This window comes from Aspergillus versicolor (assembly GCF_001890125.1).
Source record: "Aspergillus versicolor CBS 583.65 unplaced genomic scaffold ASPVEscaffold_3, whole genome shotgun sequence".
Taxonomy (NCBI): Eukaryota; Fungi; Ascomycota; class Eurotiomycetes; order Eurotiales; family Aspergillaceae; genus Aspergillus; species Aspergillus versicolor.
In genome coordinates this window covers 3,110,595-3,128,835 of record NW_024467526.1, presented here as the reverse complement: position 1 = coordinate 3,128,835, position 18,241 = coordinate 3,110,595, and the positions used below count along the sequence as shown (strand labels likewise).

The 18,241-nt window shown below is 52.5% G+C and overlaps 7 protein-coding genes across 7 annotated transcripts; 5 read left to right on the top strand and 2 right to left on the bottom strand.

Moving 5' to 3' along the window:
* Positions 1-1,489: 1,489 nt before the first annotated feature.
* On the top strand, positions 1,490-2,130 carry ASPVEDRAFT_27479 (lysozyme; the record flags this gene model as incomplete). Its single annotated transcript, XM_040810014.1, has 2 exons — positions 1,490-1,759; positions 1,837-2,130. The coding sequence occupies 2 exons, from the start codon at positions 1,490-1,492 to the stop codon at positions 2,128-2,130; spliced, it is 564 nt and encodes a 187-aa protein (XP_040666529.1).
* Positions 2,131-2,622: 492 nt separating this feature from the next.
* ASPVEDRAFT_51875 (mannitol dehydrogenase family protein) lies at positions 2,623-4,131 on the bottom strand (the record flags this gene model as incomplete). The annotated part of the gene is made up of 1 exon (XM_040814538.1): positions 2,623-4,131. One exon carries the CDS (start codon positions 4,129-4,131, stop codon positions 2,623-2,625), a length of 1,509 nt encoding a protein of 502 aa, XP_040666528.1.
* A 2,210-nt stretch (positions 4,132-6,341) lies between these two features.
* Positions 6,342-10,386, top strand: ASPVEDRAFT_126378 (uncharacterized protein; the record flags this gene model as incomplete). The annotated part of the gene is made up of 2 exons (XM_040806364.1): positions 6,342-9,219; positions 9,278-10,386. The coding sequence occupies 2 exons, from the start codon at positions 6,342-6,344 to the stop codon at positions 10,384-10,386; spliced, it is 3,987 nt and encodes a 1,328-aa protein (XP_040666527.1).
* Positions 10,387-11,859: 1,473 nt separating this feature from the next.
* Positions 11,860-13,939, top strand: ASPVEDRAFT_40295 (putative MFS lactose permease). Its single transcript, XM_040812123.1, has 9 exons — positions 11,860-11,977; positions 12,026-12,095; positions 12,140-12,187; positions 12,231-12,333; positions 12,379-12,620; positions 12,665-12,985; positions 13,035-13,292; positions 13,340-13,688; positions 13,751-13,939. The coding sequence occupies exons 1-9, from the start codon at positions 11,933-11,935 to the stop codon at positions 13,893-13,895; spliced, it is 1,581 nt and encodes a 526-aa protein (XP_040666526.1). The 5' UTR covers positions 11,860-11,932; the 3' UTR covers positions 13,896-13,939.
* A 528-nt stretch (positions 13,940-14,467) lies between these two features.
* ASPVEDRAFT_40294 (alpha/beta hydrolase) lies at positions 14,468-15,522 on the bottom strand. Its single transcript, XM_040812122.1, has one exon. It carries the CDS (start codon positions 15,514-15,516, stop codon positions 14,560-14,562), a length of 957 nt encoding a protein of 318 aa, XP_040666525.1. The 5' UTR covers positions 15,517-15,522; the 3' UTR covers positions 14,468-14,559.
* Positions 15,523-15,761: 239 nt separating this feature from the next.
* On the top strand, positions 15,762-16,416 carry ASPVEDRAFT_40293 (uncharacterized protein; the record flags this gene model as incomplete). The annotated part of the gene is made up of 1 exon (XM_040812121.1): positions 15,762-16,416. A coding segment is annotated over exon 1 (515 nt), but the record flags the coding sequence as incomplete, so codon positions are not given.
* Positions 16,417-17,188: 772 nt separating this feature from the next.
* ASPVEDRAFT_40292 (uncharacterized protein) lies at positions 17,189-17,744 on the top strand. The gene is made up of 3 exons (XM_040812120.1): positions 17,189-17,341; positions 17,390-17,547; positions 17,617-17,744. Exons 1-3 carry the CDS (start codon positions 17,242-17,244, stop codon positions 17,713-17,715), a joined length of 357 nt encoding a protein of 118 aa, XP_040666523.1. The 5' UTR covers positions 17,189-17,241; the 3' UTR covers positions 17,716-17,744.
* The last annotated feature ends 497 nt before the right edge of the window (positions 17,745-18,241 follow it).

Below are 18,241 nucleotides of genomic sequence, written 5' to 3'. Positions count from 1 at the left end.
AACCTACTTAATGTCGGATTCACCTGTGTAATAAGGGCTGAAGCTCCAAACTGCTATGGGATGCAGCGCAGATCTATGGAAGGGCGCCGAGCCATCCCCGAGATTGCGCCGGATAGAATAACAGCGAGTACCGTGGTTCGACAGTAAGAGTAGAGCTCGTGCGGAGAGATCTCGTTCCCCTCATGAGGAGCTAAGCATATCTTTCTCCCGTCGCCCGGAGGTGTCCCAGTAACCGGTGTCCAGTAATCAGTGTACCACTAACCAAGGTTACCTCCCACTCCGCCGTGCAATTCCCACGCATCTTGAATTTCAGCTTCGATTGTTATGATTTCACACTGCATGCATATTTCCCGACCGTAATTGCTCCCTACCGTCGGACAGCAACGGTTGCGGAATGTGGCTTCCAGGAATGTACGTCGAGCCAGAGACAACCGACACCACAACCTTGAGACAGTACAGTATGTACAGTGAGACGACAGCGCAGACAAGCATCAGAAGGGGTTGAGAAGCTATGTAGGATCGAAACAGCATGGGGACCGTCTGTGTCCACTAAGGTCGCTCGCAAGCCCAGCCTTCAAGAATTTCCCGAGGGCAGAGTCCCGAGTTCGACCTAGAATTCCCATTGATTGGTTCGTACTTCTCAGATATCCGTTCTCTCGTGTAAAAGTGACTAATTTTGGCTGGTGGCAGTTGATAAAAATAGCCCAACCGACCCTGTAGGGCTCGGACTATGATTCTCAAACAAGAGCATCACCACTTTGCAGCTCTTTTCCCCAATCATCGTCAGTCTACAGTCCAATTAAATACAATCTCTCGACAATGCCTCGGTTCTTGCTCTGCTCCTCGTAAACCCCATATCCACAGCCCAGCCTTGGAAGTGGGGGGTTCGTATTCAGTCGCGACACGATTCGACATAAAAATAGCATCACTAGGGCGGCCCCAGAAAGCATTCCAGGAACAATCAGCAATGGTAACATTCCATCTATCTAACCGATGAGATCGTCGCGATTTCCGAGATTCGGACCCAGTTTAGGACGTCGTGATTTGGTGCTGGGGAGTTTCGTCTGCACGAGTTTGATGAGCTCCTAGGACAGGGTCGTACTGATCATCGCTTTCTTGCATGATCAGCGCATATTTTGATCGATATAGAAGGATTCGACGAGATGCTCGTTTACTGCTGAGTCCCCGTGCGGTCGAACTGTGTTGCGATTGCTCGTGGGCTCACTGGGATATCTCCAGATACGGGTTTACGACCTCGTATACAGCCTCTCCATCACGACGAGATGCAGATCTGTTTGGACAAACAAGGAACAGAGCGCAATCAGCTTCGGATGAAAGGACATCTAGGGTCTTGGAACAGACATATAAACCCCGTCCATCCCGTTGAGATACAGCATCAAGCAAGCACAAGAACAACAGCATCAACAACAAACCAACCACCAACTCACTCTCCAATTCAACCTTGAATTCAATTTAAATTCACTTCAAAATGGTCCTCTCAACCACCAAGCTCCTCGCCCTCGCCGCGACCATCCCCTCTCTGGCCCTGGCCGCCTGCTCCGGCCCCGACGTCAACGACGACACCCTGGACCTGATGAAGTCCTACGAAGGCTGGGGCGCTGATATCTACGACGACGGCTACGGAAACCCTACCGTCGGATACGGACACCTCTGCGGAGACTCCAAGTGCTCCGAGGTCAAATACGACATCCCCCTGAGCAAGAGCGATGGCCTCAAGCTCTTTGCGGATGACATTACTGTATGCCCCCACGCTGCCCTTCCAACCACAACTCCATGTACCCCCCGAGAGAAATGCTAATACATACATGTAAACAGTCCTACCAAGACAGCGTCGCACAGGCCCTCAAGAGCTCCGTCAAGCTCAACGACAACCAATACGGCGCGCTCGTGTCCTGGTGCTTCAACGTGGGCGCCGGCGCCGTGCAAAGCAGTAACCTCGTCGAGCGCTTGAATGCGGGCGACAGCCCCAATACCGTGGCCGAGGAGGAGCTGCCTAAGTGGAAGTACGCCAACGGCCAGGTTTCGCAGGGTCTCTTGAACAGGCGTAACGCTGAGGTGAAGCTTTTCCAGACTAGCTCGAAGACTGAGGCTTTGCCTGCGGATTGCTAGATTTTCTCTGATCTTGATCTTTGATCGTGATAACTGAGAAGTGAGAAGGGAGAAGGGACTGGATAGATCTAGATTGTCGACTGGGGACGATAGACTGATGGCTGCTGTATATATATTGATTACTGATTACTAGACTGAATATATGTGCTTGAACGCCACCATGGTGACAGATCCATTCTCAAATAAACTAAAGAAACTCAAGTGCTAATTGCTAATGGAATGATTAGTGCTGAAACCGCCTAGAAGACCACCGTAACGTTGAACCCGAACGAATCCTGAAATCCATGTCCTTGAAAATCATCCCTAAACCCACATTTTGTATCCGTGTCCACGAAACCCATAATACAAGACCAAGAGCAAGACCGTGCCATAAAGCGAGAAAATAACGACTTTTGTCTATCATAATCTATCTCTATGCAAGAAGAAAATCCCATCCCCGTCGCTCAGTAGGGTAATTCAGAAAAAAAACGAAAACGAATCCAAATAATTAGTTTAGTCGACATACTTGGGCATCGTCTTCATGACGCCGTCCCGAGCAATGTCCTCCATCGCCCGCGTGATCTCCTGGATGAAGCGCTCGTCACCACGGAGATCGTCACCGAACAAGTTCTTGATGCTCAAGAGAGCTTGGGGCTTGGTGCCGCCCTCGCGGGCAAGAGCCTGCAGCTGCTCGCGCATGGGGTCTTCAACCTCGAACTTGTTGCCGGCGTCGTCGATACCGTTGATGTAGCGGAACCAAGCGGCAGCAACGAAGCAGAGGCGGCGGAAGGGCCCAGTGACCCAGATGGCTTCGGCGATCGAGGGCATGATGAACTGAGGGATCTTGCCAGAGGCGTTGAGGCAGATACGGGGGAGCTGGTCCATGATTGTGGGGTTTGAGAAGCGCTCAATGAGGGTCTCGCAGTATTCGTCAATGTTGACGCCGGGGATCTCAGGGAGCAGGGGCTTGACTTCTTCCTGCATCATCTGGACAAGGAACTTGCGGTAAGTGGGGTTTTCGAGGACCTCGTGGACGTATTTGAAACCAGCGAGCTGACCGGCGTAGCCAATGGCAGAGTGGGAGCCGTTGAGCAGGCGGAGCTTGTGCTTCTCGTACTGCTCGACGTCGTGGACGTTCTTGACGACCTTGACGCCGACCTTCTCGAAGGCCGGACGGCCGTCGGAGAAGTGATCTTCGATAACCCAGTCCATGAAGGGCTCGGTCACGACGGGCCAGTCGTCCTCGATGGAGAAGGTCTCGGCGAGAACGTCCTTGTCGGCCTGGGCGGTCTGGGGGGTGATGCGGTCAACCATGGCGTTGGGGAAAGCACCCTTCTCGGAAATCCAGCGGGCAACCTCGGGGTTACGCAGACGAGCGAAGGACTCGAGCATGTGGCGGGTGATGGAGCCGTTCTTCTGCATGTTGTCGCAGGACATGACGGTGAAGGGGTTGAGGCCGGAGGCGTGGCGGCGGGCGAGAGCGGCGTAGAGGAAGCCGAAGGTGGTACGGGGGGTCTTTTCGTTGGCCGGGTCGAGATCGAACTGGATGTCCGGGTGCTCGGCCTGCAGCTCGTGGGTGTTTTCGTTGTAGTAGTAGCCGCTCTCGGTGATGGTCAGCGAGACAATGCGGGTGTCGGGGTGCGCCATCTTGGCGACGACGGCCTCGCGGTCGTCAGCAGCAAGGAGGAAGGAATTGATGCTGCCGACAATGTTGGCGAAGCTGCCCTTGGCGGAGCGCTCGATGACGGTGTAGAGGTGGTCCTGCGAGCGGAGGACGTCGCGCATTCTGGAGTCAAAGGGAGTGAGGCCAACACCAGCAATGGCATAGTCCGTCATTCCGTGCTTCTGCATCAGCTGGTCGATGTAGACAGCCAGATGGGCGCGGTGGAAGCCACCGACACCGACGTGGACGATGCCCTCCTTGACGCCGCGACCGCGGGCATAGTTGGGGGCCTTGATGCCGGCCTTGCTGGCGGACAGGATCTGGGGGAGGTTCTTTGTGTTGAGCTTGAGGGGAGGCATTGCGGCGGTTGTGAGTGAGATGGAGGAGAGAGAGGAGAAGAGAAGGAAGGAGAGAAAAAGATGAGAGACGAGAGAGAAAGAACAGATAAAAGAAAAGTCCAGTTCACCGCCGGTTTAGGACGGAATCTGCTGATCGCAAAAAACAATAATTGCAATTCATCATTACATCATGCGGTGGAGAGTGAAAATTCAGAGACTTTTTGCCTCCTGGGGACTCGGGCAGCTCTGACAGGCTGGAGTTTGCGTCAGCTGAGGAGGAGAAAAATCTCGAACGCGCTTGCCATGAAAAAAATGAAATAACAGATGAAAACTCGAAGCTCTCCTCATCCTTCAGCAGAAACCGGGGCAGCTAGCTGGGGATGCCGGGGTGAGGGTCTCGGTCGGCGTTGCATATTCTCGGTCCGATTAATCAGCACAACACAACTCGATGCAATTGATCAATTGATTGTATCTCAGCATTTAATCATTCAGTATTCAGTTCCCAACATCTCCATCTCAGTCTCTCAGTCTCTCAGTCTCAATCAATTGCTTTCACCATTCGATGTCAAAAATAGACGGCCCGATGCATGCGGCCCCCTGCAAGGATGAACGCCACATAATTATTGGTGGCGGTCACTTGACCCTCCCGCGCCGCGTGATCTGCCCCTTTCTGTGGTCTAGCCCCTGAGCACAGCTGACTAACGTTTTATGCAAGGCAAGTTATGCAGTTCTTTTGTCGGGGGGCTGCGCTCCGACTGAAATCCACACCAGATCTGACCCACAAAATGTCCTCCACAACGCCCAAGCAATGCCCACTACATTCGGCGAACGACTGCGTGATAGCCTGGTTCTATCCACCATCTCCAACTCAATTGTTGTTTTCAAGTAATGTCTTTGCGCGTGACTCCCGCGGCCCATCCCGATGCTCTCCTACAGCTCCCTGAACAGCTCACCGGGACGCCGACCAGCCCGACCACCACCGACCGGTGAAGATCCTACCCCCGCAATGCAGGCCATGGAAGCGGAGTGAAGATCTCAATTGCTACCGGAAAGGGTTCAACATACGCACTGCAAACACTCCCACTGCAAAGTGCTATACAACATTCCTATTTTGGCAACTTCGTCGGGCACGGGGCGTATGCCAAGGTACTTAGTAGACCTGAATCTGACCTGAATCTGGAATATGCCTGTTCGCCCAGGCTGTGGAGTCACTAATCCAAGTAGTTCGCCTGAGATTGGCACCTGGGCGGTTTCAAAGGCGCCCGACAAGGGTCCTCACTCTCGGCTTCAGTACGGCGGGGCTTATATATCAGCAGGGATTGCGCGGGTGGCGCGGGTGAGCCTCAAATGGCACCGTTGGACTGGAATATTTAATATATCGTATATCTTTTTTTTCTCTTTTTTTGCGACTGTTATCTCTACTGTTACCTGTTGGTCGGCCTCGCTGGTTGACTGTTGCTGACTCTTATCAAGGCGCCTGATTGTGTGGCATGGCAGATATCATCTCGTATTAACCAACCTGCCCAATGGAAGATTACTGACTTACCGTTAGTTCGCCAGGCGCAACATGTTCCATTCTTCCTGGCTCGTTCGATCTGCCTTCTGGAAGACGCCTTGTGAGACTCAACCACGGGTGTACCAACCAGAGAACCACACCGACTAGTCAATGCGAACTGACAGTAGCCACTAAAGGCTGTTCAAAGGATCTTGTTGATCTTCCATAGCGCGAAAGTAAACCACAAGCCCTGTGTATTGCTTACCCACAGCCCTCGTCCCTCCAACATATCAATCCTCGCGATGCACTTTCAGTACACCATCACTAGTAGTGCGCCTTCCAAATGCTCATGTAACGCATGATAAGCTTCTCGTAGAGTTTCCAGAGAAAGACCCGAGTCTGCCTTGCCGTTCTGGCATTTGGCCCCTTGCATTAGAGCCTCACAGCGCTCTGTTATTTGTCCTTTGCTATTTGTCCTGTTCGTACCCAAGGCATTTCACAGTGACACTTAATATCGTAGCTTTGTCGGGCGCATAAAGAGTGCCCGGCTGTGAGGGTGAAGGTTTATGAAGGTTATTCACATTCACTACAACATCGATGACGAGGATGGATGTATATAAAACATGACATATTCCAGACTGATGGATATTTCCTATTAAGAACTTAAATTTCTTACGTCTTCTATATCTACAAATATAGATCAAATACGAACCTGAGGTTTACCTTGATATTCAAAATGAACACCATAACCCGACCATCACTAGGGCAGTCTATCCAGCTCGGCACCCTCTACGACGCCCGCACAGAATCCTTCCTCGACGCCTCCCTCCTAATACCCTCACCCTCGGCAGAAACAGAAACACAACCTAAACCCATCCCAGCAGATGCCATAACCTCAAACCCCATAACCAAATCCACCACAACCGTCGTGAAATCCACCTCCATCGCAGAACGCTTCAATGCCCTAAATGCAGGCCCTGATCTCGCCGCATGTCTGCTCGCAGGACTTGTTCACCCCCGTGGATCCGCGCAGTACCTAGCGCAGCAGGGCGATACGGTCCCCGCTGCACATCGGGCAGTGGTTTATACCGTTGAGAGCAGGGCTGAGGAATTGAGTTTTATGAATGGGGGCGTGCGGGAGGTGCTGGATTTGAAGGTGTTGGAAGGGAGCCAGGCCACGCATGTTGTTATTGGGGTGGTTTGGGGGGCTAGGGCTGTGGTTTCGGCGCAGAGGAGGGTTATGTCTGTGGAGGAGTGGGGGGATGTTGAAAGGATTGTTGAGGATGCTGTTAAAGGGTTTGTTGGTGAAGGTGAAAGTGGATATGACCAGAAGCAGCCGGTGGTGGATGATATGCTTCGCGTCAGGATATATACTGATGCCAGGGAGATCTTTACCGGCCAGACAGACAATATCTCCGATGCTGCGGAACATTTCAGTCAGTTGCAGGGGCATGTTCAGCGGACTGGGGGTGTGCCGTTGATGTATACCCTGCTTCCGGTGACATATCTGTCTATGCTTGGTGCTGCTCTACCTGATAATGTGGTCTCTGGGCAGCTGAGCAAGGAATCCTATGATCAGGTTGTTGGTCTGGTTGACCATCTTGCTTTTCTGCAGCGGGCATTGAATGCACACCACCATCGGCTTGTTCAGCACCGGGGTCTCGTTGCCGACAGCCACTTTGCCAGAGTCAAGGAAGAGGCCAGGAAAGCGACAAAAGCTGAAGAGCAATTCCGAACGGCATACACTGCAGCACTTCCTACCATCCGTGATGGGACAGCAACAAGTCAGGCCGTGCTTGATATCGTCAACGAAGCCAAGTCCGATATACTGGGCTCTAACGAGCTGAACGACCTCACATGCACATACGACAAGAAACTCGGATTTCTGTCGCGAATGGTCAAAATGGGCGCCATCTTCCCTGAAGACGCAAAGTCCAAGCGGCAGGAAGTCATCGACAGGGCGGCCATTTCCTCCCACTCCTTCTACGTCTTCCACTTCAGCGACGCCGTCGACACATCTAGCGACTCATGGAACGAGAACCAGCAGCTCCTCAAAGACCTCCTCACGCAGAACCCCAAACCTCACGTCTTACTCATCGACTGGGACAAGCAACGCCCAAACCTAACACAGCCCTACATCACCGAGCACGCCAACGGGTCCATCGTCGTCGAGAACCTCCTCGACCAGCACAAGGACCTCGCAGACAAACACCTCGTCAAATACGACAGGTCCTACCTCGAAACAACCACCGACGTACCTAGCTACCGCAAGTCCCTCCGAATCCCCTGCCCAGGCCCACACTGCGACGAGCAAAACCTCTACCTCTGGTCGTGCGCCGACTGCCTCGAACCCGTCGAGTTCGGGAGCAGAGATGGCTTCTTCTACTGCGAGTGCGGACGCGTCCCATTCCATAAATCCTCGTTCAACTGCCAGGGACCGTACCACAAGGACAAAGAGCGTGGCAAGTCAGCATCAGACTTCTACCACTTCGACCGCACAGCCCTGCGCGACCTCCTCCTTTCCCTCCCTGAACCGCGCGAAGTCAACATCCTAATCCTCGGCGAGACAGGCGTGGGGAAATCAACCTTCGTCAACGCCTTCGTGAACTATCTCACCTTCAACTCGCTCGACGACGGACTCAAAGACCCAAAACTGAACTGCATAATCCCATGCTCATTCACAACACAGGTCGTCGACGGCCAAACCGGCCGGATGACCAGCCAGGACGTCGTGGTAGGAAAAGACAAAGACGAAGCCGACGGATCCAGGGGCTCTTCAGCAACCCAAAAGGCCACCGTGTATCCATTATATTTCAAAGACACGCTCGTCCGACTGATAGACACACCTGGAATCGGGGACACGCGCGGACTAGACCAGGATAAACAGAATATGGCGAACATGCTATCCATACTGCGGAACTACCCATCCCTGCACGGGATCCTGATCCTGCTGAAACCGAATAATGCACGGCTGGGCGTCATGTTCCGGTTCTGCGTTAAAGAGCTGCTCACGCATCTGCATACCAGCGCAGCGCAGAATATGGTCTTTGGGTTCACCAACACCCGGGGCTCGAATTATACACCGGGGGATACGTTCAAGCCGCTCGAGAGCCTACTGTCCAGCTACCAGGAAGTGATTCCGCAGTTATCCAGGGATAACGTGTACTGCTTCGACAGCGAGTCGTTCCGGTACTTGGCTGCGCGCAAGCAGGGGATCGAGATGGGACATGAAGATGATTATAGGCGCAGCTGGGAGCATAGCGCGGCAGAGGCTGATAGATTGCTGGCGCACTTCCAGAGTCTGAGACCGCATCATACGCAGGAGACGCTGTCGCTGAATGAGACGAGGCATTTGATTGCGCAGCTGACTGCGCCGATGCAGCAGATTTCGGTCGCCATCAGTGATACTATTATGAAGAATGTGAAGCAGGTGGCGGAGTTGCGCGATGCTGAGGGGACGATGGCTGGCTTGCAGGGGAAGTTGCAGATTCATAAGACGAATGTTTCGGCAAAGCAGCTGGAGAAGCCCAAGACGGTCTGCGCGAATCCGAAATGCGTTGAAGCGGTGTTTGATGAGGAGAAGAAGGAGAAGGTGTTGTTGAGGAAGAAGCTCTGTATGTCCTGCCCTATCCTATAACAGCATATTAGAAGATTGACAACTAACGGTTACAGGCCACAATCCATGCTGTTTAGTAAACGTCCCCGTCGGACAAGTCGGCACCCCCCAGCTGCAGAACTGCACTGCATTCAACGGTGAATACTGCACTGTCTGTTTCCACAAGTGGGACGAGCACGAGCACATCCTCGTCGAGTACGCAAAGAGCGAAGAGACCGTGATAGACGCTAACGTACAACGAGAACTGAATACGACAGGTAGCCTGGTAAAAGCGAAGAAGAGCGCCATCGCTGCGATCGAGAGGAACATTGCCGAGCTGAAGACCGAGCATGCTGCTGTTCAGACGGCGGCAGCACGGTTCAGCCTGTATCTTAAGCACAACTCGATCACGCACTATAACGACGCGACGGTCGAGTACCTGGAGCATCTGATCAAGGATGAGAAGACCAAGGTGCGGACGGGGGATAGCAGGCAGAGACTAGACGCGTTGGAGAAGGATCTCGACAATTACAAGAAGTTCGTCGACGCGATGGAGCAGAAAGACAAGGCCGGTCCCAAGGCACAGGCGTACGCACCTCTAAATGAAGCTGGCGTTGCGCAGCTCGTGCAAAGTCTGTATAACCTGCCGCACTATGGGCAGATGCTCAAGGATCTGGCTCAGGTCGTGGCGAGCGCATACGAGGCAAACTTCCGCGAGCGGCCCTATCGCATCAGACACAGCAAGTACTGGCGAGGGCGAGACTTCCAGCAGCAGACTGGTAAACCACTGGTCATGAAGAAGAGAGCCATGTCGCCGGGCACAGCGGCCAAGCTAGGCCGCACCTTCGTGCCTGCAGCTGGGCCCAGCAACTGGGAGAAGACTGCACCGGATGCCATATGGGAAGCAGACATCGAGTTCTGGCCCACGACACCGAAGACGTCGACTCGGACTGCTCCGGTGAGAAGCATTATGGACATGAATGGAGAGCCCTCGCAGTCGGAGAAGGCAGAGGGGTATGGCACTGGGCAGCTGGCGAATGAGTTCCCGGCGCCGCCGCCATATCCAGGTCCAAGAACAGATCAAGACTCTCAATATGGCCAGCTCGTTGATGAATCTGAGCCGGGGCAGGAGACAGAGAAGAAGGGAGTGTGGCTACGCTTGAAGAACAAGCTGAGGAAGAAGTAGGCTATGAAACCCAAGTACGCTTTAGGACACGGTGAAGCTTATCAGCAGAATAGTCTAGTTTGTTAACTATTGTCAATTCATTCTTTTAGAACAAGATTGTGCGACAGGGTATGCATGGAGTAGAACAGGATGTCCACCTCAAACACCAGTGCTGCCGATCCAACCCTCTCATTAGAGATGCCAAGTAGTCGATCGCAGGACTCGTAAATCTCGAGTAGAAATTTTGGATCATCAAGGGCCGCTAAAGGGAATCCTGGTCATACGATGAGTATAGGTGGGTGGCCTTTACGGAGTTAGCATCGCGATCCAATGCGGGCAATATTATATCCAACAGTTAATATATTTAGACAGAATAGACACGCGACTGTCAAGAACTCGGGCCTTTTGACAGCAGAAGCAGAATATTGAGCACACTAATCCCGTTTCGCCCCGGAGATGAGGCCGCGCAGGGACCGCCTGCACCTCGCCTCTGGCATGGAAGACCTTGCGTGACAGCCAACATCTGCGCGTACTCTGGCTTTCAATGATCTGGCGGGACCTATCATGACGGCCGATTCGTGGTCCCAACGGTGGCTGGATTTAATATTGGTGCTCCTGCGACGCTGTTGTCAGATTGTGTCGACATAACGCCCGGATCTCGAGCCGACTTGCCGGCAGACTGTCCAGGTGGGAAGCGAGTCAAACGGTATTGAAATCAGGCAGCCAGAAGGTAGTTAGCAAGGATTGTTGGGAGGAAATGCGACGCTGCAAGCATGAGGCTGTGCTGTGCAACCATGCCCAGAGACCCTCGATGATCGTCTGGACTGGATATCGGTCGGGATACCGCATGGCCAGGATAGGCGATGCTTGTGTCGATTCTAGAACACAGCTGGAGCCAGGGATGGCCGGGGCAAGCACGATCTCGACTACAACGAACCAACCTGGACCAAGTCATGAGCAGAGAACACCCCAGATGTCGGTAGCAGAACCGACAGCCTAGCCTCAATCGAAACGGCAGGAAACGGAAAAGAACTGCACTGCTAAGCCCAAAACAAGACGGCGACCCGACGCTACGACACCCCGAGCCCTAGACAGCTAGACAGACCAGCCAAGCACGAAACGCCCTTACAGGAATGGACAAAATCCCTCCAAGGACAAATCGCCACTCGGTACCGCGTACCCCCTGCTGTCATGCGCGTAATTAATCCATCTCTGACCGCGTTGCGATTTGCTGGGCCCAGAGTCTGGGGAAATCGCCCCCCGCAAGTCCCCCCATTCTCGATGTGCAGTGCGTACACCAAGCTACTTTAAGAATATTAGCTGCTTGCCAAGCAGCATCTGTTCATAAGGTGCACAGACGGGACCAGGTGTGCAAGGATGTGAAACACCAGATTATCGGGATATAAGAAGCGGGCTCGTCCCACCTTCGACCCCTGCTGCTCGAATCATCCGACTCGACCAATACTTTCTGGAGTTCAAGGCCATTAGCAACATGGAGAAGGGTACATCTGAAGAGAAGCATGGAGTCTCCATCACGGAGGATGTCAATGCTGCCGTCCTCTCAAGGATGACTGCCGACAAGCCGGGGGCGACCACCAAGATCGTCTACAACGTGAGTACTTGACTATTAGCACAATTGTCTCAACCCTAACATGTATAGGCCGACTTGTATGCTGCCATCAACGAGACCCAGATCGAGAAGTGGAGCGCGACATCCATCCATCTATACTGTGGGTCCAGTCTCTGGCTGTTAAATGATTTACTAACAAGACAGTCTGTATTTTTGTCGCATTCTGCTGTGCCTGTGCCAATGGATACGATGGTATGTCTACTTGCCAGTTTATCAGTGTATACTAACAGTGCAGGCTCCCTGATGGGCTCTGTCTTCGCTATGGACCACTACCAGGCCACCTTCCACACTGGAAAGACCGGCGAGAAGGTCTCCGTCGTCACCTCTCTGTATACAGTGTATGTGCTGCTCAAGTTTGGATAGTATCACCGTTAACAAGTCAGTGGCTCTATGGTTGCAACCCCCATCTCCGCCGTCATCTCCGACAGATTCGGCCGTCGCAAGTGTATGTTTGCCGGAGGCTGGGTCATTATCATCGGATCTATCGTGATTGCCACTGCGAGCACCCTGGCACACTTCATCGTCGGTCGCTTCGTGCTTGGTTTCGGTATCCAGATCATGGTCGTGTCTGCGCCGGCCTACGCAGCTGAGATCTCGCCTCCCCACTGGCGTGGGCGTGCAGTTGGTATGCTCCTTCACATCCTCTACGAGTAATTTCTGATCTTGTAGGCTTCTACAACTGCGGCTGGTTCGGCGGCTCCATCCCAGCAGCAGTCGTCACCTACGGGTGCAACTTCATTGACAGCAACTGGCAGTGGCGTGTGCCCTTCATCCTGCAGTGCTTTGCTTCCTGCATCGTGATCGTCTCCGTCTGGTTCATTCCTGAATCTCCCCGTTGGCTCATGTCCCAGGGCCGCGACGAGGAGGCCATTGCCATCCTGGCCAAGTACCACGGCAACGGTGACCCGAGTGCACGCCTGGTGCGTCTGGAAGTCGAGGAGATGAAGGAGGGTATTCGTGTAGATGGCATCGACAAGACCTGGTGGGACTGTATGTTCTCCATCCTATACTAATATCTACGGAGTACTAACTGTGACAGACCGACCCTTTATCATGTCGCACAGTGGCCGCTGGCGGTTCGCGCAGGTAATCATGATCTCCATCTTCGGTCAATGGTCAGGAAACGGTCTTGGATACTTCAACCCGGCTATCTACGAGACCCTCGGATACACATCCAGCTCAATGCAGCTCCTGCTTAATCTGGTCAACTCCATCGTGGGCGCCATTGCCGCCCTCACGGCGGTCTACTTCTGTGACAGGATGCCCCGTCGAACAGTTCTTGTTTGGGGAACACTTGGTACGTTCCCGTTAATACAATGTAAATCTAATGCTAACTATATATAGCCTGTGCCCTCTGCATGGCAGTCAACGCCGGTGTCTCCCAGCCCATGATCCCCCAGCGCGAGGCCGGCGCCGTCGACCCAACTCTCGGCCGAACAGCTCTCACCTTCTATTATCTCTTCCAGGTCGTCTTCTCCTTCACCTACACTCCCCTGCAAGGTGTCGTTCCCGCAGAAGCATTGGAAACCACCACGCGTGCCAAGGGTCTCGCCCTATCCGGCTTCCTCGTCAGCGGCACCAGCTTCATCTCGCAGTTCGCCTCGCCTATTGCGCTCGAGAATATCAGCACAAACTACTTCTGGATCTTCGTGGGCTGGGATGTTATCGAGTCCGTGTGTTGGTATTTCTTCGCGTATGTCCCCATCCACATATACTACATATTCCTAGATAACTTGGGTTTGCTAATGATACCAGTGTCGAGTCCCAAGGTCGGACACTTGAGGAACTCGAGTACCTCTACCAGCAGCCAAACCCCGTTAAGGCATCTAAGCGCCGCGACAAGGTTGTTGTGCAGCAGGATGGGCACGTTACTGAGAAGATCACCGAGGACGATGCGTAAACGTCGCCTAGTACCTTACCTGACTTGTCTGGTATGCTTGTGGAACTGACATCCCTATTATATCGTACTGGTACACAAACGTATCTTCGTCTTCTCTCTTCTCTTAGCTGTGCCTGTTGAGCAGCTGTGGATTAGTCGTGTTCGTGTTTAGCTTGGCTAGCGTCGAAGATATTAGAATTGTTTAATAATATGAGCTATGGATTTATTACTTACTTATTTCTTGATTCATTTCTTTAACATATTATGTTGTAGACTCATGAGTAGTAAATTATGGAGTCTAGTGGGATATATGTATTGCCGATGACACTCTTCAACGTCATATGTTCGTTGTGGAATCACGAAAGATAAAATAAATTAGATGACACACTAAATGAAGTAACACCCAAGCAATTGGATACTTGACACTCAGGCTTGCTATAGCTGCGTAGATGTCTGGCTGCCTCAAGCAGGTTTATTATTTGCTGCCAATCAAGAGACCCGTTGTGCTGACACAGACACAGTTTATACATTGAATTTGCATTGCATAGTGAGTTATACACAACTAAGGATATCAGGTGCATCTCCCTGATGGTCTAGGATATCAATACGAACTATAAACGGCAGGGAGTCAGGATTGTATTGATTACAGCTAGGATGACCCGAACCCGCAGCGTAGTTCTGTCTATCAACCACGACCTCTCCATAGCCTCCTCCCCCAGGTAAACAGGAGAACACACTTCCCTATAACATTCCCAAAAGCCAAGGGTATACCATACTTAACCCACGTCCCAGGCTTCCAAAGCGAGGCCTCTACAGCCGTAACCGCATCACTCGCATCACGCCCACCCACCACCAACTCAACCCCCCCAGCCTTGACACAAAACGCTTCAACAGCCTGCAAAACAATCCCCACCGTCTCCTCAGGCTGGCTCAAAAACGGCGAATGACTCGTCCTCAACTCCCTATGCACAGCATCAGCACCCATCGCCCTCCCCATCCCCATCTGCATCCGCTGCACCACAACCGGCAACCCCCTGTCCTCGATGGACCCGATATACCACACCGGCACATCCAACCAGCCGGAATACGAATACTCCCCGCCCTCGAATAAAGACTTTAGACTCTGCGACGTAAGCTGCGAGACCCAGTACTCCCCCTCTTCAGGCGGGAGGTCATGGTAGAAGAGTTCGCGCGGGTCCGCTGTGATCTCCGCAAAGCCCGTTTCGGCATTGACACGCCAGAAGGGCGGTGGACGACCGAAGAAGGGGTCCATGAATGCTAGCCCTGTGAATGTGAAGCCGGACGCTATAAGGATAAGGCCGATGACGGATCCCTGGGTTGGGTTTGAGGCGTCTGTCTCTTTGGGACGGGTGAACCCCTTGATTGCGCTATTCCCGACCATACCGCCGTAGGAATGCGCAATCACGACGACGTTGCGGCCGGCTGTTGTCTCAGTTGATATGGCATCGCGGGCGGCGTCAATGTCGTCTTTGAATGTCGCGGCTGGGGTTCCTGTTGTTGAGGGGAGGGTGATGGCGATGCATTTTAGGTGGTGCTGGTTTTGGAGGGGGGTTATAATTTTATTGTAGCAGGTGGGTTTGTGCCAGGAGCCGGGGATGAATATTAGGGTTGGTGTAGACATTTTGACAATAGTTGGCAGGATAGAATTGAGGCTTGATTCTTTGCTGCTGAAGATGAATTGGGTGGCGGTTCCGCGATCGGAGCCGCCGTCGGATCCGCCAGTAGTCCAGTATTATATGAATGAAGAATAATAGATTGTATATGAATGAATGTCTCACGAGTAAGATAGGGCATTATTGAGTACAAAGCTACATTGGGTCTTTGTCTTAAAGTGTATGAAACAAAGAGCATAAACTAGACGTATAACCGCCAATTTCTTACATATATATAAACCAGGCCAGGATGTATGAACACCAAGCAAGACGAAGAACAACATGGCAACCTGCACATCCACCAACAACCTCTGCCCACAATGCAGCCAACTACTCCACTCCATCAACAACAACAGAGCTGACAGGATTCCGGAAGAGTATCTCATCCGCGACGACCCAGCCGTCTACCCGGTCATATTCTACTTCCACACCCGAATGAACCCGCTTGACCCACGCACCGCCCAGGATCCTGCTGAAGAAGTAGAGGCAGATTTCCACCCGACACTGGGGCGAGAAATAAAGGTGCATCGGGCCATCAGTCCGAGGACCCTGGACGGGTACGTCACGTTCTGGTACATGGTTGATTTCCCGATAAAGGGAATCGTTGACCAGCGAACCATGGACGGGCTGTTCAGCGGTATAAGGCTCAATGTCAGAGACTGGAAGGTGAAGATCCCGACCGAAGGCCAGTGTACGAGCTTTGCAAGGCTGTGGTTTTTTAGGGACCACCGTGACTATGTGGAGGAATTGGTTGCTGACCCTGAACGGGAGGAATTTGGGCGAGCAGTTGTTATTGATTAGCAAATGCCAATAGGATAGTAATGATGTTGATTAATTATCTAGTAAACGGAGAGTTTCCGTAAGATGTGATATGAAGATAGAATAAATTGCGTATAGATGCTTATTAGTTGTGTCTGATACTGTAGACATGAATCGAATGCTGTTGTAAGAAAGCCTTTACCGTGGACGGAGGATCGGCCTAGAAGTGTTGCCAGCTGCTTCTCCCCTTAATGATACGGCGGAAATGAACTGAAGTGAAGAGGTCAATAATAGGAGACAGATATCAAAACAAAACGCGGCAAATTGTGCGTTGGCTTTCCAATAGAAGCTTCATATTGCGCACGTGGGATTATCCCTGCTGAACGGTCTAATCAGCCAGTCATTCGAACCAACCATGACCAGGATATGGTGGACACGATAGAACTTTGCTGCTATGAGAGCCCACTAGAGCGGAAATGAGCTCTCTCAAGGTGGAAGCAATTGTTACATTGCCTGCCAAGAGCTCTGCCAAGAGAGCGCGTGTGCTTGCAGTAAATTGTGTATATGGGGGGACTGAGAGAAATTAATTATGGGTAGAATCTGGTTCAAGGCTCAGGGTGGTATTCGCAGTGGGGAACACTGGCGAGGTTATACTAGATGGAGGACTGCCTGTAGGTAAAGCGGCTAAACATTGTAGAGCCTAGATGCAGTGGAAGTCGTGTTTTTATGCCTTTGATCGGGAGAGATAAACACAATAAGCACGGAGTAATTAGGAGTCTGATGGTGAAGAGCGGCATGCAAGAGACCCGAGCACCTTGAGCTGACAGTAGATAAACTCCACACTTCCTCTCGATTAAGCTTCGACATTGAGATCATCAAGACCAAGAAAGACCAAGAAGTGGACAACTTGGCGCGCACAACAAGCATCGTTGATCATGTCGAACGAGCAACAGCGATCTGCAATGCTTAGCCGTGGAGCAAGAAAGCGATCGTCTATATCTACAGATGGAAGGCTCATTGAGCTGCGCCCGAAGGGTATGACTACAGACCATTCTCATGAAAGACCTCAGGCTGACAGGATAGGGACGGTCGTGGTCGTGGCTTCGGCCAGCCCGACAGAGTTCAAGCGCAAACAACACGCCCAGGCGCAGAAACAACAGCGGGACCGGCTGAAGGCTGCCTTGGACCGGATGGCTCATGTCCTGGAAGGGCGTGTGCATGCAGGGACCAGTGGGACGAAGGTATGACAGCAGTGCACGGCCAATCCCGTCTCTGTATACAGCCACGTTCTTGAACTGACGGAGAATTAGGCCGAGCTGGTGGAGGCAGCAGTGGAATACATCCAGAGCCTGCAGGGGGAGATCGCGCAGCTGAGGGTTGCACTGGGCGCTCGACACGCGACAGGATAATCCTACATAGTTTACGGAGTAATAAGGAGTAATTGATATTTCCATCCAATGAAGTCCTTGAACTGTGACATTCCCGAGTATGGTGGGCGGCTTCGAGACCTTTCTAACGCCAGGGCAGATGACAGCCCACAAGGCAGAAGCGAGCGAGAGGAGAGACAGACGAGTCGTTTTGGCGAGGGCATGCTTTAGACAGCGTCACGGATTGGTCTGCAGTAGAAAAACTCCTGGCAAGCCCGACAGCCAAGAGACGACGGGCGTGGTGGCTCAACACTCACATACGAGGAGAAGGGGCAGTTATACCAGAACAGCAGACCAAAGCGAGACCACAGAGTTGGCTGCAGTCTGGACACGTTCCCCAGTCTGTTCCTGCGATTGGCCATTTAAGCATCGCAAATGAGCTTCGCCCTGGTCAAGAGGAGGGACGGAGGGACTTGGCGAGTCTGGGCAGTGCTGGGCATCGCCGCATGCTGTCGCTTGGATTCAGCCTGTCTCGAACAGGAGATGCCCAGAAATTAACAGTGTGCCC